General features: G+C 46.1%; 1 protein-coding gene across 6 annotated transcripts in view; it reads right to left on the reverse strand.

Annotated features, from left to right (window-relative positions):
• Window positions 1-67: 67 nt before the first annotated feature.
• Window positions 68-26505, reverse strand: part of LOC135907683 (A disintegrin and metalloproteinase with thrombospondin motifs like) — an 82309-nt gene continuing 55871 nt past the window's right edge. For 2 of the 6 annotated variants that reach the window (XM_070526996.1, XM_070526993.1), the window contains 7 exons: window positions 25211-25347; window positions 24534-24583; window positions 21560-21668; window positions 18046-18216; window positions 17220-17370; window positions 17005-17127; window positions 12870-13090 (listed from right to left, as the gene is read on the reverse strand). In XM_070526996.1, coding sequence (XP_070383097.1) covers window positions 12938-13090; window positions 17005-17127; window positions 17220-17370; window positions 18046-18216; window positions 21560-21668; window positions 24534-24583; window positions 25211-25347 — 894 coding nt within the window. In that variant the 3' untranslated portion in view covers window positions 12870-12937. Of the gene's footprint in view, window positions 87-12865; window positions 13091-17004; window positions 17128-17219; window positions 17371-18045; window positions 18217-21559; window positions 21669-24533; window positions 24584-25210; window positions 25348-26505 lie in introns of those variants that run through there. The other 4 variants (XM_070526995.1, XM_070526998.1, XM_070526997.1 and 1 more) reach the window with 4 other exon arrangements.

Here is a 26505-nt window from a genome sequence, read left to right on the forward strand (position 1 = left end):
TCCGGACTACGTACGCTCGAGACAAGGACAATACTGGCACGTCTGAGGTTTGCTCCACGAACTCTCGCATAAGCATTGCCGCATCACTGCGTCCAAATACATCATTCTTGTTGAATCACGGACACTAGTACACTCTGAGAGAACACGCTTATAACAGCGATGGTCTCAGACATTTTTTTTCCCTGGCAATCAGCGAACCCCTGAAAATTGAATCGTTTAGACCTGTCCCTTACTAACGCAGAATGCTTGGCGGATTTCACATCAAAGATTTAAAATGTTTAGTTTCCTATCTCTTGTGCTTTCTTTAGTATTCCCTTTCGTAGCAAGAGCCAGTTGGCTGCTTTCTGGGTGTGCGTATATATTGCTGTGCATAAATTGCTGCACTCTCTTATTTGCATGTAACTACCATTGTTATTTTCAGTTTCAAATTAGGTACTGTTTCTGTATGACACGTGTCAAAATATAGTTATGTAGTGTTCATTGCATTGTAGTACTAATGCCTTCCGGCTTTGGGGTCTCGTAAGAGGCCGGCAGTATTGTGAATGCATAAATAAATAATTTAATTTTCCTTACCAACACCCCTTTGCATTCGGAGTCCTAGGCAATTTCTCAATGGACATGGGAGATATTCACTCCATTGGACCTATCAAGCACGGTGGATGGCTTTATTCTTAACTTGGACCCGAGAACAGCTGCCTAGTGAACTAGAGGGGAAAACACGGGGAGGACGGGTGATGGAAAATGGCCTTGACAAGACAATCCACCCGCCGAAACGCTGGCTCGCGCTCTTAAATTGTTCTCCTTTTGACCATCTTCCTAATGAAATACATGGACAATCCTAAGTTCCTGTCTTAGATGTACAAAATTTTATCTCCCAAACGTACTAGCACAATTTGAAACATAAATATGTAAAAGATACCTTTCGACAGGCTAAGCAAGAATTTGCTTATAGAATAATCGCCAATTTTTTTGTCTAAAAATTGTTTTATTTATTCCGTTTGCACATATATATCTCGCTTGACAAATATATGTAGCCATTTATGACGAGAATACACTGTGCGGATAAAGAACGAGAGCTCTGTAAGAAAGATTCTGAATGTGATCGCACATCCAGCTTCCTAAATGAATAGGAACATGCGCAACTGGCAGGCGCGGTCTTGCAAATACTTTATTGGAGAAATTTGATGTCATTTCCAGACTAACTGAACAGTCGTTGAAGTAACCAGCAAAACCATTTCCAATGACGGTAATTGAAAATAGAGCTGAATGTTGTATTCTTGTAGTTTATGCTTTATATGTAGTTCAAGTTTATGTTTTGACCACAGAACATTTATTTCAGAGTTTTATTTTCGAAAATGTCATCCGAATGTCCACGCGAACACGGAGCCCACATTGAAAGTAACTACTAGGCAGCTGCAAGACAACCAGTCATTTTGTTGATCATAACATTCAAACTTAACCGGAAGCGTTTAGTTCTAATTTTTAACTATTGGAGGGAAAGTGCTGAGTGTCGTGACACAAATATTCCTCCAGACGCTTGCCGTCCAATTGAAAACAAACACACTTTTTTCAGCAATATGTCAGTGCACTAGTAAGCTGCATACAGCATCGGGACTGTGCTTCTTTGTGAACTTGCATAAAGGCTTGTCAATTCAGTGCATCGGCACTAGGTTCCGCAGTGGTTTCATGCAATACCGTCGGTTCAGCTGTTATAGAAAGTGTATGAAGTCCTAACCCAGAAAATTTCTGCTACGGGTGAAGTGTATAGAAAGAGAGGAGTCCTTTTGAATATAAGAAAATGATCTGTGGAATGTAAAAGCAGCATATCTGCTATAGGGTTGAATGGTGCAAGGCTTTTGTCTGCCTAATCTTTATTCACCTGATGGCAACTGCCTTTTTAAGTTATTTATGTCGTCAGGTAAACATTCTGTTTCGAAAATAAATGTTCATGCAACGTGTAAAAACGCATAATATGGCATTTCGGAACATTTTCATCGCGAGCGGCCCCTATTATCGTTTCATATGAACCTAGAAAGGAACAAATACGTCAGCATATCCGATAAAAAAGATTTATTGAAAATGGCCTCCCTCCTCGGTGGCACCTACGTTCGTGTTTACGTTTAGTGTTAAGACGTTCTATTTGAAGCCTCCGAAAGTAAAAGCACAAACGATGTTCAAGGCAAGTGGCAAAGAAACGCAAACTTACAGAACAGTGATGCTTTTCCCGGATACCGACCTTAGTGTAGTTCTGTTTGATGATCCTGAAGCAGAGTTACTCTCAATTTTAAATGAATGACGTGATATTACGAAATAGGATAGCAACGAGTGCGATGGCAGCAAACGTAAGCTCACTTCCTGAAAGCCAAATATGCAGCGTTTTTACCTGAGGTATGGCTGGCATAGTAAGAAGTTAGTTCTGTCTCTGGCTAGTCTCTTGTTATGAACTCCCGTTTTAAGCAAAACTTTAGCTTTGCGACTTGGGGCGCCTGCGGAAGGCTAGAAAGCCTCTGGGGCTTTTCCAAGCCACCTGTGGTTATCGTGAAAGATGGTGGCAAAAAACGATATGATCGAGGTCGATAAAATTGTACTACCACTTTATGCCAGCCAGCATTCAAGTAGAGCCAGGTTTGCATGATCATGAATTTGGCGAGTCCATGTGGCATTATCTCGGCGGTCTTCTTTTCATTCCTCTCATCAATAATAAATCACAAGCTAAACATATATTATCGAAATATACAAAATACTGTACAGCCTCCCGAGTCCGTAAATCGCCAGAAAAAAAAAGAAAGACCTTATTGCTTGCGGCATTCTTGAATTCGTTATTCGCAGCTTAAGAGCCTTATGCCGTCCATGTCGTACTGAAAAAAAAATGTGACTGCCACAGTCTCTTGAATGTCTACAAAACATCACCAAGAAGCATTTTGTTTTCGCCTCAGAATGTTATAGAAATTATCCAGGTGCTTGACAGAGAGACTGAATGAATTCTTCAGCAATGATGCAATAATCTGCATTTGGTGCGTGTCGGAGTTTAGCAGACCAAAAGAACGTTTTCTGCCCAAGGTGACTTTTTACCGTTATTGTTAATGCCTGGTAAAGCCGCGATTATAGAGGAAAGTAGACTCTCGTCTTGGTACTGCGGAAATTGGCGGCAACAATTTAACGCATGACATGGAGCACCATGTCATGCGGTCCCTGAATTCTTTCACTTGAACTTTTAGGGGAATGCTACGGGGATGATGGAATAGTAAGCACATCTGTCGGGCGCCAGATGTAGACAGTTCGATCTTTGGGCCTCACCACCAGACACTGCTGGACTTCCTCAGAGAATCCGGCGGGCATCTAGAGGTGTAAATAATTATTTATGCCAGAAGGCACGCTATCACAATAAAAAAAAGCACATGTGTCAAGTTCAGTGGGAAATTTTTTTCCGCATTCAAAAATAATTGGGGCTTACACGTTTTTGGTCACGCGTTGTAGCTCGCTATAGGTGTGGGATGACGACATGGCCGTGCTCTTTCACCGCGGTTGGGTCAAGTCGATGGATCTCTGGTGAAGCATCGGTTATCGGTTGCATCTTTGTCGGTACACGTTGTCCGTGAGGTGTAAATGCTAAATCAGAGAATCTTTGGTATTGCAGAGATAACATTTTTCGATTCTCGGGCCAAACGCTATTCTACCTGTTGTAGGCTGCGAATACATTCATGAGGTTAAAGTCCGCCACTACAGTGACTCCCCGCGTTCATCCGCTCGGCTTGTGTCAGTGAAGAGGGCACAAATAGCGTTGCCGCCCATGGGATATTCAAGCCGCAACTAGCACACCCGATGGTCCCGGCGGGTAGCATAGCGAATAGGGTGCATTAGGCGGGGAATAGGACGTGCTATTAGTTTGGCACTCGCTGAAGGGGAAAGGGCCATAGATGTGGGGACAGCAGGACTGGATGGGTAGCCGAGTGAACTAAGAATATCCCGTCCCTGATGCAAGCGCATCAGCTGCGCGCCCTGGGGGCTTCTATAAGCTCCTCTAGATTGTTAACCGCCCCGGTGGCTCCAGGTTAAGCGTAGCCGTGCCCATAGGCAGCCCAATTGCAAATTTCTACGCGTTCGTTGGTTCAGTAGACATACGTGCGTGTTCAATGAGAGTTAAGTTGTGCAAAAGGTAAGTGGTATAGAAGGCGTGAGTGCATCAAGGCCTGCACGCAGTGTAAGGCATAAGCCTCTTTGAAGCCATGTCAACTGTTATACTGATTTGGTTACATTGGGTGGCGAGCTCCCGAAGTCTTTGAATTGTTTTGTCGTTGACTTGTAAAGTGAAACCAAGCCCCCTTATCAATTATTTAAGTAGAACTGATTGTGCATCTGATATGATGTTACGAGACAAACCTGCTTGTCCGCGAGCGGGTTTCCGAACAACTCCGATTTGGCAGGGGAATGGGAATGTTCCACGCCGGACGTATTGCTCGAAGCTGGTAGCTTCCTCCTGTAACTGGGTTTAAGTGTGTCCGAGGGAGCCTGTCATTTCCACGACAGTGAGATGTTATCGAACGCCACCTAGACTTCTATGGTTAACACAACGCAGTATTGTGCAGAACTTCTATGACATCGTGTCTCAGGCGGAAAATCATGGCTTATGTACACATACCACCACGATAACCACAAAGGGCGTCGGGAAGCGTGATGGTGTCAGGAAAAAATGTGTAGGCGGAGCTGGAAGATTTTCTGGAATGTCAAGGCGCGAGGTGTGAGAAAGTGGGCGCATGTTCTTTATAAGGAGAAGGACTTTCCGGGCTTGGGAATTAAAGCGAATGTGGACGCTTCCCATTCTTTCTGTTTAGTACCGGATTACCACACCTTATGCAAGTCCTAAGTTGATTGACGCAAGAATCCGAGAGGTTATAGAGAAGCGTAGGCGAGATCCGATTGGGACTAGTGGACATGTTAAGGTGAATCTCGCTGTGCACTGCGCGAATCTCAGTAACAGTTATGGGCACGTTAAGATAAGCCAGTGCGTTGGGAGGACTGGTGTAGTCCGCGCAACGTGGCGTGTCTGGCGGTGGGAGATAACGCCGTCGTAATTGTAGAAAGCATTCGGAGTCGGGAATGCGAGTTGTCTGCGGAAGTTAATGCTTCTTCATTTATCTTATTTTTCTTGACCGCGCTCTATTAAGTGGCGTAGTAGAGAAAAGGTACGCGTCGTACTGAGATCGCTTTTTAGTGTAGCAGGAACAGAGGACCAATTTTGACTGCTGAGGCTCTCAGCGTAGCGGACTGCTTCAGCAAAGAGCTGTGTGATACGCAACCTCAGCTTCCTGTTATGACGCCTGGCGGCACCACCGTTTGGTTAAGCTATGGCGCTCTTGCAATGACTAGACAAGGTAAGCAGCTATGTCTGGTGTATCCAGCTTTGTGGTGAGGGCACACATGTGAAGATCTAGCAGGGCTTTCACCGTCTGCACCCGATGAGTGAGTGTGTCACGTGTGGAAATAGTGCAAGAGGACGCGCTGAAGGCAGGGCAGTCCATTTGTGGGATTTCGCGTGCCTCCTCCCCAAGGTCTTTGTTTTTATTCGGCTAGCAAAGACTGAGTGGTCACTACCTAAGTACTCGTCAAAGTCCAACCAGGTGCAGGAGTGACAGCCACGATAAAGGATAAGATCTGGGTAGGTGTCCCAAAGAACAGCTGTGCCAAGACGAGTTGGCACCTATGGATCCGTAAGTAGAGTGAGATAGTGCTGCAGGATGAAAGTGTGGAGCTTGCAGCCTTTGAGTGTTTCATGAGGGACATTGAAATGAACCTTAATAAGAGTTCTTCTGCCCTAACACAGCGCTGATTCAAACAATACATAAAGGCGTGCTTGGCGTTCCTGGGACGGCTATGGACATTAAGATGGCGGAGAGGTTGTGTTTCGAGCTTGCGGTCGCTGCTGGAAAGAAGTTCAAGCTTGACATGTGTAATGTCTTGGTTATCCAATTTAAAGTTGACCACCATATGTACACGCCTGACCAGTCTAGCCACGACCTGGTCCTCATAGGGATCAGTGTGCACAGCGTATACTGCATATCCAGAAAGACTAGGAAGGGTGCCAGGTTCCGAAAGAATTACGACGTCTGGTGTAGAAATTTGTGGTTGGAAATATTGTGTCAGGCTGCCACGCTTCTTTCTAAAGTTACCGCATTCCCACTGCACCACGGTGAATAATCACATTTTGCCATCACTGCGACTTGCGCTAACCTGACGGGATGAAGTTGAGCTGCATTCGTTGGGAGTAAATTGGCGCTCCCGTTTCGTTCGGTGTGCTGCGAGTTTGGCTACAGTGTCTGTCAGTTTGGCAGTGCCGTTTCAAGGCGTGTAAGGCAATCCTCCGTATAGGCAGGATGCACAGTCTATTGCTCGAGTAATGTGGTGAGAGTGTCAAGGTGCTGCTCGAGCCGGGTGACTTGCGTCGCTAAATTAGGCAAAGGAACGGTCTCAGTGGGCTCTGGTATCTCCGTGGAGGCTGGCTATGAAATTGGCGTTACAGGGTTGATGTTAGGCGAAAATAATGGCATAGGTGTATTAGTAGGAGTAGGCAGGTCATGTGTATACATAGGGGATGAAAGAAGGGTGGTTAGGTCACCGACCAACACACGCGAGATGATGGTACTGTGGCCTGCGACAGGTGCCTCAAACCTACAATTGCCGGAGGGTTGGCACTGGAGGGTCGAAGTTACGACTTGCTCCATGGCTTGCGGCTTCTCTTGGCTCTGGATTTGTATTATGGGCGAGGTGAGTTTGGAGTCCTGCTCGCAGAGCAGCTGGGAAAACGGCGCTGAGGCATGTTTTTCTCTGGCAGTGTCCACGGCCGGGAAAAGGATGGTGGCGGTGGGCGTGGTGCACGGAGGAGTCGGGTAGCTAGATAAGCCACCTTGTTTGCTGTCTGTATGCTTGGACGAGGTGGATCCGCAGCAGAGTGTGCGCCGTTGCATTTGGCGTAGTTCTGGGAACATGGGTGAGGGGCATAGCGCGCTGCCACATCAACAGCGAAAATGGAGCAGCGACGACGCTATGGCGTGAGGCAAACATCAGCCTTGAGGCCGAGCTAAAGGCATATTGCGCATTGTTGCGCAATTGCGCATTGCAATATTGCGTATACGCCGGTATATTGCCCTGCAATAGAGCACGGCATATGCTATCATACTACCATTCAAAGTTATCAGAGCCGTTTCCGTCTTTCCCATCACCCGTGCCGGCAGTATCGTGCCGTCCAGGCTGCGCATTATTGCGCATTGTTGGCATATTGCGCATTGTTGCGCAATTGCGCATTGCGCATATTGCGCATACGCCGGTATATTGCCCTGCAATAGAGCACGGCGTATGCTATTATACTACCATTCAAAGTTATCAGAGCCGTTTCCGTCTTTCCCATCACCCGTGCCGGCAGTATCGTGCCGTCCAGGCTGCGCATTATTGCGCATTGTTGGCATATTGCGCATTGTTGCGCAATTGCGCATTGCGCATATTGCGCATACGCCGGTATATTTCCCTGCAATAGAGCACGCCGTATGCTATTATACTACCATTCAAAGTTATCAGAGCCGTTTCCGTCTTTCCCATCACCCGTGCCGGCAGTATCGTGCCGTCCAGGCTGCGCATTATTGCGCATTGTTGGCATATTGCGCATTGTTGCGCAATTGCGCATTGCGCATATTGCGCATACGCCGGTATATTGCCCTGCAATAGAGCACGGTGTATGCTATTATACTGCCATTCAAAGTTATCAGAGCCGTTTCCGTCTTTCCCATCATCCGTGCCGGCAGTATCGTGCCGTCCAGGCTGCGCATTGTTGCGCATTGTTGGCATATTGCGCATTGTTGCGCAATTGCGCATATTGCGCATACGCCGGTATATTGCCCTGCAATAGAGCACGGCGTATGCTATTATACTGCCATTCAAAGTTATCAGAGCCGTTTCCGTCTTTCCCATCACCCGTGCCGGCAGTATCGTGCCGTCCAGGCTGCGCATTATTGCGCATTGTTGGCATATTGCGCATTGTTGCCCAATTGCGCATTGCGCATATTGCGCATACGCCGGTATATTGCCCTGCAATAGAGCACGGCGTATGCTATTATACTACCATTCAAAGTTATCAGAGCCGTTTCCGTCTTTCCCATCACCCGTGCCGGCAGTATCGTGCCGTCCAGGCTGCGCATTATTGCGCATTGTTGGCATATTGCGCATTGTTGCGCAATTGCGCATTGCGCATATTGCGCATACGCCGGTATATTTCCCTGCAATAGAGCACGGCGTATGCTATTATACTACCATTCAAAGCTATCAGAGCCGTTTCCGTCTTTCCCATCACCCGTGCCGGCAGTGTCGTGCCGTCCAGGCTGCGCATTATTGCGCATTGTTGGCATATTGCGCATTGTTGCGCAATTGCGCATTGCGCATATTGCGCATACGCCGGTATATTGCCCTGCAATAGAGCACGGTGTATGCTATTATACTGCCATTCAAAGTTATCAGAGCCGTTTCCGTCTTTCCCATCATCCGTGCCGGCAGTATCGTGCCGTCCAGGCTGCGCATTGTTGCGCATTGTTGGCATATTGCGCATTGTTGCGCAATTGCGCATATTGCGCATACGCCGGTATATTGCCCTGCAATAGAGCACGGCGTATGCTATTATACTACCATTCAAAGTTATCAGAGCCGTTTCCGTCTTTCCCATCATCCGTGCCGGCAGTATCGTGCCGTCCAGGCTGCGCATTGTTGCGCATTGTTGGCATATTGCGCATTGTTGCGCAATTGCGCATTGCGCATATTGCGCATACGCCGGTATATTGCCTTGCAATAGAGCACGGTGTATGCTATTATACTGCCATTCAAAGTTATCAGAGGCGTTTCCATCTTTCCCATCATCCATGCCGACAATATCGTGCCGCCCAGGGCGTCCAGGCTGGCTGATGGTTCTCCTGAGGTCGTTCGCGATTCGATTCCGTGTACGGTTCCGCGTCAGGAACAGTCGGGGCGTGCCAGATAGTTGGAGACCTGGTGAAGGGCGGTTTCAATGATGGGAGTAGTGAGCAGGGGCAGTTTTTGGGTACAAATGTCCCTGTGCACACAGCCAGATTTTCGTGTTCCTGTATTTCTGCTTGCATTTCGCTCTATTCGATGTCGGTGAGGGTAGTGGCGTTGGGCAGGTCGTTGGGTGGCCAGCCCGAAGCCTCCTTGTGGTCGCTAGAAGACCTTGTTGCCATGAAACCGGCAGGTGAATCTGGTGATAGCTGTAGGCTTGTTGAACAGCGTGTTCTTCCGCCGGTTCACAAGCACCCAACCTTCAGAATAAGGTGAGACTCGTTGAAGGCAGGCGTTAAACTAAATCACACGGCGTTGAAAGTGGCAGCGGTGAACGCTGAAGGGACGTGAGGCCACCGGGGCTGCAACGGGCAGCCGTCCGAGACGAACGCGGCCTCCGAAGCCTTGCCGCAGCCGCGGCAAGTCACCTCCAATGGTGCAATGAGGGACCCAAGAAGGAGAGATGCAAACTTGGCGAAAATTGCCACGAACCAGTCCGAGTGCTAAGGTATAGACCTCTCGGTAGTCTTGGTGATGAAAGCTAGCGAGCGGTGGCGGAAAGTGAAAACGGTGGCGGAGTCTAAAGAAGATGAAGATGCGTCCGCCACTCACGCACGTCCGGATCCTCTCGAAGGTGGAAGTGCCGAAGGCGCGAGCGTGTGTCAACTGCACACTGAAACAGCGGAAGACCAGGCGAAGAAAGATGCACAACAAAGCACGACAGCACTGCGTGTTCTTCATGTGGTCTCCCGTGATGTTGCCCTTTCTTTAACACGATAGAGTGAAGAGCCATGTGTCGAGAAAAAAAATATCAGCGGCGGCATCAGGCGTCCGGCGTCGACTGTAATTCTGACAAAATACATTCCATACCACTCAAACCCAACCAAGGAAACCCAACCACGCAGACCCTCCGTGTATGGCGAAGAAGTTACTGAACTAATCGAATTTGTTCAAACCAAAATACGCCAGAAGCAGGTGGAGGATGAAAAGGTAGGAAGAAAGGTAGGGAAGTCAACCAGACGCATGAAAATACGTCAGAAAACGTGTAAAGTACAACTCCCACACAACCTACAGATAGCTAGCGTCGAATTGTAATCTTAATATACGAGAAAACATAATTATATGAACCCGCCGTGGTTGCTCAGTGCTTATGGCGTTGGGATGCTGAGCACGAGGTCGCGGGACCAAATCCTGGCCATGGCTGCCGCATTTCGATGGGGTCGAAATGCGAAAACACCCGTGTGCTTAGATTTAGGTGCACGTTAAATAACTCCAGGTGGTTGAAATTTCCGGAGTCCTCCACTACGGTGGGCCTCATAATCAGAAAGTGGTTTTGGCACGTAATGCCCCATAGTTTAATTTAATAATTATATTACGTGGAAACTCAAAGAAACCGTTTTTCCAGCGCTTATATCGTTCAGAGACCGGCCACGGCATCCACAAATCTCCGAGACCACGGCGCGGTATGCCCGGTTCCTTGCAACACATCCAGATAGCCCTCGCCTCCACCTCATCGCGGTCAACGCACGAGGCGGTGTTTTTACCAGAAAGCTCCATCCGTGCATAGTGTTTGCCGCCAGTGCTTTCGGTAAACAATACGGTTGCATAATCTCAATTGCCGGGAAGCGTGGGCAGCAGTCAGGGATCTTTGAATGCTGTGGCGTTCCACTATTAAAAGCGAAGCTTAAGCGTCATTCAATTTCACAGCGCAGCTCTTTGGTGCCCGTTCCCGCGTTACCGTCGCCGTTGTGCCTCGGCGTCGGCCTCGCCGTAACCAAGGTCATCGACCACGCGGTGCTCTTGCTGCGCGCGCTCCTGCTGCCATTTATCTCGCGCGGCACGAATCTTGTTCTCCCCTTGTTCTCCAAAGCCGGATCACGTGTTCTCGCCTATCCTCACACCTTCCTCCGCGCAGCGCCGCTGTGGTGACTCTCGCCACTACCCTCTACTGCGCTCTCGCCGTGCCGTCTCCCGCTGTCGCGGCACAACTGCGGTGCAGGTGGCGGGCGCTCTTTGCCGCCTCGCGCATGATCCACAGCTCTCCGCCCCTCCGTCTCCGCGTCGCGTGGCTGCACGGCTCTCAGGTGTGTCTCTCGCTTCCCTGTTCGCAGTGCGTGTTCCTCAGTGGCATTTGCCGACTCTGGCAGTGCTTGCGCCTCACTGACCTTTGTCCTCCTCCACTCTTTTATTAATTTATTTAACATACTTTCAACACCCGAACGCATTACAGAAAGGAGTGGGTGAACATAACAAAAAATTTGTGCAAGATATAGTCATTTTCAACGTGGCGTTTCATGAATAGTGGTTTTGAAGGTGTCGGTATCCAGGATGGCTGCGACGGCGGAGGGATGGCGCTTCCATTCTAAGGATGAATTCATTGCTACAAAGTTTAGTACGTCAACACGGCACACCAACTTTGAAACTGTGGTCAGAGCGAGATGATATGTATGACGGTTGGGTGTTAAGCTCTTCTTTCAACAAAGGGTTGTGGTGGAAGATTTTATGAAAAAGCGAAAGGCGGAAGCATCTACGACTGAAAGAAAGTTCTGGCGAGTTAAATGTTTTCATTGAAGCAACGTTAGCCTATCGGGATTAGTATGGTGAGATGAAAGGCACTGCCCCATTTTGAATGGCTTCTATGCTGTTTATGACTGTAATGTTAGCCGCGTCCCAAATAGCGCATGCGAATTCTAGTGTTTCTAGAATTCTACTAATGTTTCGTAGAGATATAGTTTTAGTGACGATGGTGCAGACGAGAAGTGTCGATGCAAACAGTCCAACACGCCCTATACCTCCCCTTACCTGGCACAGTGTCATTGCGGTGACTCAAAAGACAGTTATAGCGTTTGGACCCCTTATTTCTACTTCCTACCCCAACCTTGTGGTGCCCCATTAAGGCCTGCTTCTGAGTGAATGAGTGTGTGACCTCTACTCAATACTCCTGTTCTCCACGCATTTCCTCATCCCACCTTAGACGAAACATTAAATATTATTTGCTAATCTGCCCTCCCCTCTCAGCGGCGGTCACCCACACGGAGCTCCGGCTTGATATTGGCGGATCGCGGTGTGTGCTGCCCAATCCGAAACACGGAACTGCCTCCGTTTGGCACTGCGAGTTCTGCATGCAGTTGCCTGTCGTTGATATAATGCAGCGGCTGCGCTCAAAGATCGCATTACCAAGAAGCGCAATCAGCCACTTTTTTTTATCCATATTTGTACCAACTTGCTCTAGCTTCTACTTTAGTGCCTCGAGAAACCGCAGCATTGATGTCAACATAAGTTATAAAATGCCGGGGATTATATATATATATATATATATATATATATATATATATATATATATATATATATATATATATATATATATATATATATATATATATATATATATGTGTGTGTGTGTGTGCGTGTGCGTGTGTGTAGAGAGAGAGAGAGAGGCTTACGCCTCTCCTGTGATGCCTTGTGTTTTCGACACTGCAATTACAATATTTATATATTTTGTTCTTACTTCAAAAATTTGCCTTGCACGTGGGGTACACGTGCAAGGCAAATACACGTACACAAGGTACACAAGGATGCACGTTTTTAGTATAGATGTATAATTTGCTTTGTTCCATGAAGCTCAGCAGGGTTCTGTGGCGCGATCCACAGATCCAAAAATGATAGTTAGAAGGAGCGACTTCGTTTTGCCCCAATTCTGGCACGAAATGCCTTGCCAAAAGTTTACTCAAATACCTATAGTAGTAGTTTAACTTAGTAAACTACTACTATAGCTACTACTATAAATACCTTAGTAGTTTAGCAGAATATTTTATGTTTTCTTTATTTAGGAATACGTACGGCAGTCGCCACCGGTCTAGAGCTATGACTAGGTGTCTCTTCAGTTTTATTGCGTTTTGTCGGATGTTTCTTCGTAGCTCTTTTCTTTTTTCTTCTTTTCTTTTTTCGGGAGTTTCTTTCGCTTTGTTGTCTTGTCTTTCTTTTTATTGGGTTTATATTTTGGAAGGAAGTTCGGAACACATTTCCCGTTTATGCACACCTGCAAGCAAAGGTATTTAGTAGCTTAAAAGTAATTACACGCAGTGACCATAGCTAAACAGGTAATAGAGGCAACGAGCTTCATCATGTACTTTTGGTGTAAGTGAGGAAATACGTCGTATACAAGAATTGCCCCTTTTGCGTAATAAGTTGGTCAAATTACGACCACCGATGATCATATGCAAAGGTCGCAGCAGACATGTCAAAAGTGGTGCATTGTCCTTTTGTATCACTTAGTGGTGGTCGCTTTGATAAGAACGCATCTTTGCTGACTTATTGCTGGCCGCAATGCCCTCTTTCTATTGCAAATATCCCCTTTACAGGGCGACATTGCATCTTGTGGATCGCTCAGCTTCGCTTGGCACGTGGTGTGCATACTAGTAGGGAGTATTGTGAACTACTTACTTCTGTGACGATAGATCTAGAGGTTAATAACGCTAGCATTGAAGGAATATAGCCCCACATCACATTGCCACGGCCAAAACACCTCATTTATGAGCCGTGTATGCAGCCAGACTTCTCTCTCGAGCTTTCTTCTGGGCACGCTGTGCCACCTACAGGCTCCACACCAAAGGGTTCGCATGGCGCCTGTGTAAATACGCCCATAGTCACAAATTAAGACGCGAGTTCGATTCCCTCCAGCAGCTGGAATCGATTTATTGAATTTAATGTCCCCTAAAAGCGACGCATACCTAATGGTACACACACCACCCGAAGCTGTCATCAAAGAAGTTTTTTGAACAGCGGCGCATACCGCGTGCCCCATAAGCCCAATTTACTCAACTGGGCCCGCTGGTTGTTACTGAGCCCTGGTCCATCTGCACAGCAGCGCGATGCACTACCAATTGCACAATAGATTACGCGTTGATCCAAAATGGCGGAGAAACGGTTAGAGGCAAAAAAATAATTGTGGGGCTTTACGTGCCAAAACGACGATCCGATTGAGAGGCATGCTGTAGTGATGGGGCCGGGAAAATTTTTGGACCACTTGGTGTTCTTTAACGCGCACCTAAATATAAGTACACGGGTGTTTTAGCATCTCACCCCCATCGAAATGCGGCCGCCGTGGCCAGCATTTGATACTGCGATCACGTGCTTAGGAGGGTGGTTAGAGACACCGATAGCTTGCTAACAGTAAGTGGGTGAAATAACAGCCGGCAGATAGCACGCCCTGTGGGAACCGAAGTGGCGAGCCTACCAAGTTAACGAAGCGACCATAAAAGCACCAAGACGTAGGCGCCTGGTTCATGACATACATGACAAGCATGTCATGACATTCATGTCATGATCTATCCTTTATTCTCCTCATACATTATTGTCATACTATTTGGTACAAATAAAGTTATTCAAACGACCATGAGCGCACGAAGGCCTAGGTGGCTAGACATATATACAGATAGATAAGATCAAAGTGGCTAATGCACGCCAAGAAATGCTTGGAATTTAATATCCTTACAACTCTAATCCCACAAACTACAACACCTACCCACCAACAGGACAGTTCATGGTGAAAGTGGCTTTAAATGGGGTTCAGCGTTTCTGGTTTTCAATGCAATTGGCATTCTTAAGATACTTCACGCGCTTTTCTGCACTTGTGTTTCTATGTCTCTAGCCGTTTCTCCACCGGTTTCTGTCACTGGGCCGTCCATGGTGTTATGGGTAGAACATTGGGCGGCAGTGCTGTGGGAAGCGCCTTCCAAACCAACAATTTCAACAACTTGAGCCGACGAGTATGTGACACAAGGTATGTACCACTCTCCTATAAACGTCTTTGACGCCAACTTGCCAACTGAGAATGTGCCACTTGGTTTGTGTAGTTTTTCTATGAACCCAATGAAACCACGTTGGGTCGCTCTTTAAGTACCACTGGGAATGCGTGGCTCTTAAATATCAAAGTGCCCCTTAAAATATGTCTAGCACTTGGCGGAATAAATGAAATGTGTCACGCGGCGACGTCCCGGCGACGTCCCGGCGGCGTCACTACATGGCGCAACATTTCCAAAGGCATGCGAGACAGCATAACGGCTGGAAATGCCTTATGCAGAGACCGTTGATGCAGTGGCCGCAACGTACGATGTGCAGCAACATTGGTTCTGTGCTAGTCCCAATATTAATGGCATTCATCGTGCGATAGGTTCTGCGAACATGGACTTCTGGAAAACTCGGTGTGCGTTTTTGTTTTTATTTACGTCTGAAAAACCAGTTCCTTGCGATTGTAAGGTTCTTTTTTTTAGTTTAATTTTTTACTTCATTCGAACTAGGAAAAAAAGTCACAGCTTCGCCGGAAAGGCGAAGCACCGATTGCGATATGAATTTAGTAGGGAGGTATATGAAGTAAGGATAGTATTTTTATCGGTTATACGAACTTGTAAACATTCGCTTTCTAAATCGCGGCAGCAGCAGCAGAGTGAGGGATTGCGGCAGCAGCACCGGGCGAATTGACCTTCGCACATCTCTCGCTTCAACGCGGACGAAGCGTCGAAAGCACAGCCCATATGAAGCTACCGGCACTACGCGCACGCTGCAAACATCGCAGATCGCTTTGAAGATGAGGCCCGCGCGTGCGCGCACTTCGGCCACGTCGCAGATCGCTTTCAAGATACAGAGCGTTCGCATGCCGATCTGTAAGCAACAGCCGCCGGAGAACAACAACCCTGCCCACCCAACACCACCTAGATAGCACAAGGCCTTTTCACTCCGATCCATGACGTCATGCTACCTGGCCCGACTGCCATAGAATCTAATGGGGATGCTCCCGAGTAGGCAACAGTGATTTTGACGTCACCGCTTTCATCACGCCAGCCTTGTCAATAGAAATTTCGGGCCAGGTAGCGTGACGTCATGGATCGGAGTAAACAGGCCTTGTGCTATCTAGGTGGTGTTGGCCCACCCCCTCTCTCCCTCTCCTCAACCCCGTGCGTCACGCACGACAGAACGGGCGCGCTTCCGCCCCGCCTTCCCCTCTTGCGGAAGCGAGATTGAGCCGCGTTCGCCAGCTTCTCGTCGTACACGTTCAGTGTACACGTTCACCGCGGCAACGATTACATTGTCCTTGGACTTTATACGGAACCTCATGGTGATGGTGACCGTGACGCCAACAGCGACGGCAGAAATGCTCCTTGAATGCACATAAATTGCTATCCCAATAGCAATTTTCGGCGGATGCTTTCTCGAGTCGAGCTTCCCGTTTTTCTTTTTCGAAGTGTCTCCTTGACTAGTTTGCTTAACGCTCAAACGTGCTTAATGACTTTCATCAAATCTGATTAGGTTTGGTGCATTTAAAGAGATATTTTAAATCTAGTGACGGCCGGTATCAACTCTTTCATTTAGGCAATGCATTTCCTAATAAAAATTGCTGCAAACCGCAAATTTTCAGGAAACGGAACTATCAAGTTTACAGCTCTAACTCAGCAGTGAAAAATTATATCCCAATTGTGTAAATTGCATCTCACACTACATCCAAAGCACGTAAAAATTTTTCTGTTGTACATGGCTCTCATATATACCACTAATATGTGAACAGGACTTTTTCGAAACTCTTGTAAACAATCCAATGAATTCACGTCAGTGGTACAGTTATGTATCAAATTTGTCCGCTTTAGATGTTCCATCAGAGGCATTTTGTATAATGGCGATATCTGTTTTTCATGTGGAGGGACAAACTTCTGAATTTCGGGCTTCCCATTTTTGTTCATTTACATTTTTTTATATTATTGTCAAACCAATTAGGTTCAAATAAAAATTTAACTTCAAGCAGTCCCTATAATTTTAAATTTTCTCTAAAATGCGAGAACTTTCGCTAAAATCGGCCCAGGGGCTATCTCTGCGTTTTGCGTGCATCTGAATAGGTCGCGTTGCAGTTGGGGCCGAGTTAAAGCTTCCTCTTAAGCTGCAATCCACTTTTCACGAACATACCATATTGTTCCTCTCATCGCACACGCTGCCATCGATGAGAAGCATCGGCCAGTGAGAGTCAGAGGCTTGGAATTCTATGCCGTGGACAAAGCACTGTGCTACGCAGTGCTGGACACCCAGGTCCTGCAGAACAAGAAGCACAGAGTGAGAAAGTGGGCAAGTGTGCACAGAAAAAATAGCTCTCTTGAATGTGGCAATTTTCGTGGCAGACGTACCTTCATGTAATATGTCCGTTTCAATGTGGGATATGTCATCCTGCATTGCGTGTCTTTATCTAGCATTTGTCCGGGCAAATAAATTGTCTGTTTTATTTTTGTTATATTGGTGATTGTCTCGTTGTTCCGCAAACAGGAAGCTTCAACTGACCTGAACATAAAAGAACCGTTTCCGGATAAATGATGCAAAGTGAAACTTTGACATACGTAGCAGAACTTGGCAACTAGCGCGTCTAAATTGTGCCATGAGGTGCCCAGAACCAGTGCCCTCGTAAATAGCGGTCTGATATGTGTCCCTATTTTGTGAGACACAGGTAAATCGTGCGAGTGGTTTAAGAATCCGAATGAGCTAATATAGGGCGCAATTAAACGAATATTGTAGGCCACTGTTCTGTGTCAGGAGTGTGTCACACCGTATTTTCTATTCTAATTGTGCATCTAGAAAAGATAATTTCCAACTTCTCACATTACAATTTTGGGTTACACTTGCGCCGGGTCAATTTTAAGCTTTATAGAAAGCATCCGGAATAGAATCATTCACTGTCCTGAAACAGCCCTGTAGCTAGAAGAAAAACAACCTGACAAACAAAATGCCCAGATCGCACTCATTTCAAGCATTTACCCTATACACAAAGACATGCAGCCTTTAACTTAGAAGATTGCTTCTTAGAAAGTTACAGTGCACTGAAATTTCTCAGTCTTCTGATGGTTATCAAGAACGGGCAAGCTTGTTGCTTTTGGTAGTGCAAGCTAGGCCCACAACTTATGTGAACTTCCCAGTGAATGCTTCATAAAAGAAACGAGAATTTTTTTTCAGGTCACGTACCACGAAACTAAAGACATCATATAGTCACAGCAAGAAGAGAAGTGATAGCTTCTACTGTCCTCTTCAATATAGCTCATAATGTAGCCATCTTCCCAGGGGCAATTCCTGGAGTCCGATTTGAATGACCGAATTACGCCGTCGACATGTGTGCCATCGTGTGAGCAGCCCAATCTGAAAGTGATGCAGAATACAATGTTCCGATATTACATGCTTGAAAAAGAATGTTCATGTAACATTGCTTGTGCCTAAGGGCTTTCATTTCAAATACGGGAAGTAATGTGAAACGAACTCAGCAAGTACGTATTCGCCTAAAGTATTCGAGAAATGCTTGCAAACAATGGCGTACTTGAGGTTTTCAGTGCCGAATACTTGTCTCACATGCATTTGTAAATTGTAGTTATCTAACTATACATATTTATTAGCGTCAGCCTCACTTCTTTCGGCAATATATCGGGAATATGACTCAGTCAAGCACAAAATTATGTATCTGAACCTAGGACTAAGAAAAAGTTGATGCACCGCGCACTCACCCCTACAGCGTTCATTATTATTAAGAAGTGCTCTATCTTTTGTATATTTTTTGCATATTTTTGTTTTTGTTTTATTGCCCCAAACTGCAAATTGGGTTATGAGAGACGTCCGAGTGTAGAGGCCCTAAATGATTTTTACCATCCGCGTTTGTTTGAAGTGCATCCAGTGCATGGTATAAGAGCGTTTTTACAATCCCCCTTCATCAAAGTCCAGCCGGGATTCAAACCGTGACACACTGCTAAACAGCTAAAAAGCCACTGACTCACCACGGCTGGTTGAACAACAATTGCGTGAAATTTGTTGCAGGCGGAGACGTCAACTTTGCGCGAACAGTACAATGTTTTGCGGTTTAGAGTTTTATGCACAGTATTGATGAAACAAAGTTATCGAAAAAACACCTAACAACAGATCATAACAATGAGAGACAGCACAGACGTTTACCTAACTTCGAAGCACAAGCCTAAAAAGTACCCAAGGTCCACTGATAAAGAAATAAACAAATTCTTTTATCACTCATATACAGCGCGTCACCAAACAAAAGTGAAAATAAGGAAAGGGGAGGGCAGGAGACATTGCAGATGGCGTTACAAGTCGTTAGATGTCGCAGTTGTCGTCAGATGTGCGGCAGTTGAAGGATGAAGCATACATTAGCTTCCCGAATTATCCTTGCCTTAACTTCTGTCCAAGCCAGTACACCATTTACCTCCTTAGTAGTGACGAGAAAGAGCAAAAATTAGAAACAGGGTATTTCTTAGCCATCATGTACTCATATTAAAAGTGTGTACATGGCTTTCGAAACCCGATCCTTTGCAGGAACGGAAATCTGTCTGCTTGGTACCGTAGCGCTCTACTACCTTCCTAATGTGTGGACAGTTGGCTTTCAGGTCAGAACCACTGGTGGAGAACATGACGTAAATACCCATTGGACATATAGCAGAACAGGGTGCGCAAAGAATATTTGCAACTATAGAAATCGTAGAAATTCAGCTTTCAGGCACGTCGGGTCAAAATGTAGGTCAATTGGCACGTGATTGTAGGTGAAAGTTGGCTAAAAGCACAACGTACCCAGTATTAGAAGACTACGGGATGAAGGTGAACTTACAAGTGAATTCCCATTGCAGAACATTCCGGCAATAAAAATTGAGTTTTTAATCCAGCTCCGTAAGTGAAAGAGCGGGGCTACTCGTTGGCGAGCGAAGCTAGCTGGCGACAAAATTTTTGTCGACCTCTAATTACTGTGCGGCGCTGTAACTGAGTGTGTATATTGGGCTAAGATATTATTAGATTGGAGGCAGTCAAAACGCTTTCGAAGTGTACCTGCTGCAAATTTGCCAGCAAAGGTAATACTTTTGAACTTATAAGTCTGCCAATTGGAACATTAAGGCACCCTAAAATAAAGAACGTTGTACAGCTGGTGCGCACATGTTGGATTCTTTGTGGGCTAAAACACTGTTAATCTTTACCACCGTGTTTTTCACCGGTGCAGCGAGTAAATAAGGGTCCGGCAAGATGACAGAACGCCTAGACACGCACCACGCTATCCACGTGATCCTTGTAAGCACGGGTTATACAGACTTGATTATGCAATCTCCGTGATAGGCTCGGCTAACCTTTGTGTCATCTGCTGGATTGATTCAATTTGCTACGCGGGAAACGTACGAATGTCGTACGCCGATCTCGTCGAAGAGGAACGACAGTGGGGATGTCTGTATATATATATATATATATATATATATATATATATATATATATGGAGAGGCAGAGCGAGATACGCCGATTTGTTATGCGTGCCATTCTTTCCATGGGCTTTGCGACCGGAAACCGCTGCCATGGTAATCAAAGTTCGAGAAAGTTCGTAAAGGACCTTTGCTTAAGAATTCGCGTCCGAATGTGAAATCACATCTGAGCCTGTATACATTGATGATTTTTCCGTTCCCTTTTATTCCTTTTTTTGGGATCAGCTTTTCACGGACAGCCAATGCGCTGATAACGTAAGCGCAGAGCATCTCCAGCGATTGACGAAGTGATAAAAGCAGAGCTAATTTAATCAAAATATTGCGGTATCCTGACCAGTATATTGCTCCTGTGGCGAAGTACTTCTCACTATCAAAGTACTAAGTACTTCAATAGTGAATAGTGAGAGGATCTTTGAGCATATTTACAGCCATATCAGCATCAATATGGAACGCGAAATCATTAGTATAAGGAGCCACCACGGTAATTCAGCTAATCTCTAGTATTTAGGGTGTATGGCTTTCTTTGGCTACTATTTTGCATGGTTGGGAGATGCTGGCCGGACACCTTTCATAGAAGAAGGGCAGCCCTAAAGAAGGAGAAGTTGGAGGAGAGACCACTGGCTCACTGCTTTTTGTCGCACTCGCCACTTATCCCGTCCCAACGACTCTGAAACGACTGACGTCACGCTTAGATACGCAAGCGCTGGTGTCGGAGGCAGGACTGAGTAGCAGTGAAAGAGTAGGAAGTGTCTGGTTCCGGTTTTTTCTGATGTCGCGGGTACCGTAGACTGAAAAGAGGGCTGTTATGATTTATGTCCGGGACGTTCTGTAAAAGATGTACAGAACAAATGAAATTTCGGAAAGAAATCCGCCTAGCTTTCTGCCAGCAGGGTAAATGTCAGAATAAGTGGATCCTTCGGTAAATGAAAAGAACATGTACATGTGAATATTGAGCCCCATTCACTCAATTGTGAGGTATATGGATTTTGTCATTCGTAGTTTGCCATTCGAACATTGTATATTTTCAAGGAAAATAAGCCCGCTAAACTTTTTGTTCTTGCATGGCGCGAATACAGCAGGATTGTAGAATATGAAACTGTAAATATTATTTTTGTTCTACTTTAAGCAGCACAACGCTTAAAAAAGCTAGCTGAGCTAATATTCATTACGTCGCACTAAGCAGGCAACATTATAATCGCTGAGCTAGACGGACGCAAAAATATTTTTTACGTTACAATAATACTTACGTATGCCCAATTTCATGTGCCATGATGCGAATGCCAATATAGCTATTCGCTTTGTCTTCGCCTAGCTGTTGACGCTTGTCGGTGCAAGCAGCCGCCACGAACGCGTAGCCTTAAAGAAAACAAATCACAATATTTAAACTCTTTCCTCTATACATGGGAGAAAAAGTATAGGCGTAACACACGGCCAACACACAAACTCGCCTCGGCATTCTTTACAACCTCCAAAGGGAGGTGATGTGCGCTATCTTTCAAATTTTAATCATGATTTGCAAGCCTTATACTTCTTAAGCATAAAAAAGACACGAATAAGCACTAACACTTCCGGTTGCGCGGAGTAGATTACAGAAATCGTACTTTTCACTGATACGCTGAGCCCTTCCGTGTCGAATATTTTCAAACACGGAAAAGCGGTGAGAGCTACTCCTGCGCACACCTTGAGCTACTGGCTGCGAAAACGGAGTGCGCAAAATCAGAATGCACCTGGCGCGAAAATTGCTCCATGTGCCTTGTATACGCGCAGGTGGCGTAGAATCACCAAGAGGCGCGTTTGCATCCTTCCGGGTGATAGTTGCGGTGCTATCGATGACCGTCTCGATGAAAGAAGTGAGGTGCTTGAACGAGCATTTCGGGAGAAGTGGGACCCAACGTGGCTTGACGCAACAAGCTCATGAGGGAAGTAACCCAGCGGTCATTCCGTTGCTTCGGAAGCGTGTCGGGGACGGAGAATCAGGACACATAATAGGTGCAAACAAAGATATGCACAATGCCAAATGTTAAAGGCAAGTGGGATAACGCATGTGCATCAAAATGCTTGCGTCCAGACCAGTAACTGACGCGAATGTCATGCGGTTGGAGCCGCGGTGCCCAATGGTTAAGCCGCCAAGATGGATCTTTCAAGGAGGCAAGTCAACATAACGCATGGTGATCTGTAACAACGCTTAACTGGTGTCCGAAATGGTAAGGGCGCAACTGGTCCATTTCACATATGATGGCTAGACTCTCTTTTTTGTCTAGAGTAAGCAATAGCGTACTTGTCAAAACCAGGTTTACGCTGGGCAAACACAGTGCCAAGGTCAATGTTGGTTGCATCCGTGTGAATATCAGTCGACCAGGGCGGGTCAAAATGTCGAAGAATTCGAGCTGACGTATGAAGATGCGGAGTGTGGTGAATGCATCGACGCGTGCTGGGGACCATGCCGAAAGCCGCTGCCGTTGCGGGGAAGGTCAGCCAATGTTGTCATAACGCAGGCAGAGTCACGGATAGTATGACGAAAAAATTTACAGTGACGTTTCACGTCGTGAACGAGGGTGGCGCGCAAGTGCATGGGTGGTATATACGCACACGACTTTATGAGCCCTCGGTGCGCCTTGGCACCTACACTGTCCGCATCACTGATCCTATTGAAAAGAGGGCTCGCGTGGTCGTGCCGCACGCAACAGCCGCCGTAGTAGAACGCCCCGCTGTAAACATTTGCTTACTATTTAAACTGCCTAGCACGAGGTCAGTGCGTAAATGCAAACAGCAAGTGTCCACACTCGATGACCGCGGACACTCGCTGTCAAAATGCTGTCGTGAGGATTTGCGGCAGCAGCAGCGAGCGCAGTGGCCTTCGTGCGGCCTATCGCTTCAACGCAAAGTCAGCGGTGAGAACCAAGCGCACGCAAAGCCACGAGCCGTCGGCCCACCTAGACTTGTCCCCCAAGGCAAATCGTTTGCAAGCTAAAGCGCGCGCGACCGCCGGCTGCCGAAGTACAACGCCGCCCTCGCCCGGTGCCATTGTGCAATGCGCCATACGGAATACGGCGCTCTTCCTCGTCTTGCGTTTTCGGCTCACCGTCGCACACTCTCACTCATACAAACAGCGTGTGGTGCGTGAGGACGGCGTTGCCATGAGACGAACCCACTACGTATGCATCGCAAAGAAAGCCAGTAGCAATTGCCAAAGTAGGTCAACCCAGCGCGCAGCCGTCTGCCTTTCTCCTGCGCCGACGCTGGCCTTGTTCCTACATCTCCACTTCGCTCAACGTTACCTACACCTTCCTCTAAGTGGCGATGCTTAACTGCGCGCTTGGCGCGCTCCTTCGTACCAACCCCGGCGCGCGATTTTCTTCACCTCAAGGCGCCTTTCTCGTTCGCTTGCTTGGCTGCCTCAGGCAAACATCGCCGGTTTGAAGACCTGGCCAGTTACGCTGACGTGTAGACAAAGGTTCGGCAGGTATTACACTCTTGCAACACAAGGCGATATCCCGCTGTACATTTTGGTAACACATAAAGTTAGGCAATGAGTGTTAGACTTCATTGTAGGGCATATTGGCAATGCATTACATCACACAATCAAGAATTGCTGCAAGACATAACAAGACGCAGTGGGTAGTACACGTGTGACACTAAGGCGACCTGCTCACTCAGCCGCAGCGCGTTCAGCAATATATTTTCACTGCAAGCGTGTCAATATCAACTGTAATCGGGCCCTATCTTGAACCCTTACAATTGTTACCGACAGCGAGATATTTCTTTGGATACCTAACTTGGTCCTGGGGTATTACAGTAAAGAAATAGGGGCGTATAAATACAAGAGGTGAACAAATTGAGCCTAAGTAGAGTCATAGATTCTGCGTTCTAAAGGAAAGCGAATGACAAACAAAACAACTACGAAGTAACAAGCACATGCACTATAGTGGTGGCTTGAAACGTCCCCCTTCAGGGGAAGCAAAAACTGCATCAGTGAAAACATATAATGACACACAAGAAATTATCGGAATTCTTTCAATAAACACAGATACAAATATGGTTTCGTATAAGCGTATTTTCATGGTAATTGTGCGGCAGTTGTGAATAATTACAGAAACCATTCTTCTAAAAAATTATCCTATCGTGTGTAAAGTTTGTTCTTTTTTGTAAAACCCCTTTTTAATAATTCGGTAAATTAGGATAACCTTAGTAAAACAAGAGATGTAAAAACATACGGCTCACCTTGAAGCACGCTTTCCTGCCTCGATCCTTGTACGGCAATCATATCTCTCCTGAAAGACATTGTTGCAGTATCTCAACATATGGGTGATAAATGTAGGCAAGTGTCCGGAACACAACTATAAAGCTGACACTGATATGCTCAGATTGTATTGCACCAACAAGCAAATCTGGGCACCAGCAAAGTAGTGTTCTTTCATTTAGTGCAGCTAATACTCGTCGACACTTACGACGCGAAGTACTTTTTTAATTTAGCAGTGCAGCATAACTTTTTTTTGACATAATAATGTAGCACGAAGGAATCCAGCACTTCAAATGCCGTGTATAGGTCGCCTTGAGACCATATTAAAGAAGGACGCATTCACAATTGTGGTTTAGTAGAATAGCGTGTGAAAAGCATAGATTTATTTGCACCACATTTCTCTTACGACAAGGAGTATGTTGCATTTACCGGATAGGTATTTCTTGCTGATATGGAGAGGTCACTGAACTATAGTCCCTCGTTCGAGTTTGTTTCCCACATTACTACCATTACACAAAGGCAGCGAGAAACCATTTTTTCACAGGGAAGAAGCCACAGAGAAAATTTTACTCGCTACCCATTTCTGTTTCTAATATTGAGTTACCGTTTCTAAACATGCACATCTTAAGTGGTCAAACGATGGGAGGTATCTCCTTACCCAGTTGTGAAGTACAGCAGGTCATACTTTCCATAGGTTTCATTGTGTTTCGTGACAAATTCAACGATGGCGTAAAGAGATTTCAGGGCATCTATTCCCGCGCCTATATAAGTGAAGTACTTGCCCTCTTGTACATACTGCAATAAAAGACATACGACACATAACTATCCCCCTCCAAATCAAAACAAAATGATGGTCATTGATTCAGCAATCAGTATCTCTGAATGGGGATTAAAATATCGCTCTCTTTTGGCCACCCTGTAGACACTCCTCGGACTACGTCGGAGTTATACGGCTTTGTCCTTGAATCAACTGCTGATTGCTATAGGGAGATTCCTTTTTTTCTTATTCTATACATATATGTGGGTCCATGCTGGAAAAAAACGTTCAACAAAGAATGCGAAATAGTGCTCTCCGGCTTTACCTACCTATATCTTAGGTTTCCTCATTATCGGACTGTGCCAGTGCCATATGTTCTAAGCGACTCATATACGGCGTTCTTATAGTGGTATCAGTGCAACACTTTTGTTTCCGGCAGGCTTTCTTACAACTTAAAAGCGTATTAAAAGAACTTGGATGCTCATCTCATACAAAAATTGCACAAGTGGCTTAACGAGATTAGTGCCCTTGAGACAACGACGATAACTGCCTGTCTAATTTATTAAACTTAGTAGCTCTTAAAATCATTCCTCGAATATTCCACGCTCCCAGGCAAAGCCACCATAGGAGTTGAAGGTCCGCTGCGAGTGCGGCAGCGCCGCACATTAGACAGCTCACGTGACCATCAGGCACTGGACACCAGGCCCTGCTAAGTTGAGGTGTATGGGACCCCAGCTCGTAAGTTCCCAACAGAAAATTCCTCGCGACGAGAAAGATAAAAGGGGAGAAGCAAACAAACGGGTAGATTGAGGCGCGTATTCCCGGTTAAGTTATTTTTGGACTAAGAAGGTAGGCCAGTAGTTCGGAGGAAATGTATTGGGTGCATTTCTGTGTGTCTCAACGCTGTGTCACTCGTGACGAAATGCTTCATAAGCCTGCATTCAGTATGCATTGGCGAATATTGGGAAACAGTTCAAAGCATTTAATTCTTTTCGCAAATGCCTGGCTTCTTGAGAACTTTCTTTAGGCATTGAGCGGGTAATTGCGGATGCCGACAACACTGACGCTACTCGGCGTCTTGTTGGCTTTGACTGCGTTATTCTTGGCCTACAGGGTAATTACTAACACATGTGCATTTTCTGTCCTTTATGGTCGAGTACCTTAGTTTCCTGAATTTGTTAAGCCTGACGAAGGCA

The sequence above is a fragment of the Dermacentor albipictus genome, chromosome 10, assembly GCF_038994185.2.
Source record: "Dermacentor albipictus isolate Rhodes 1998 colony chromosome 10, USDA_Dalb.pri_finalv2, whole genome shotgun sequence".
Classification (NCBI taxonomy): Eukaryota; Metazoa; Arthropoda; class Arachnida; order Ixodida; family Ixodidae; genus Dermacentor; species Dermacentor albipictus.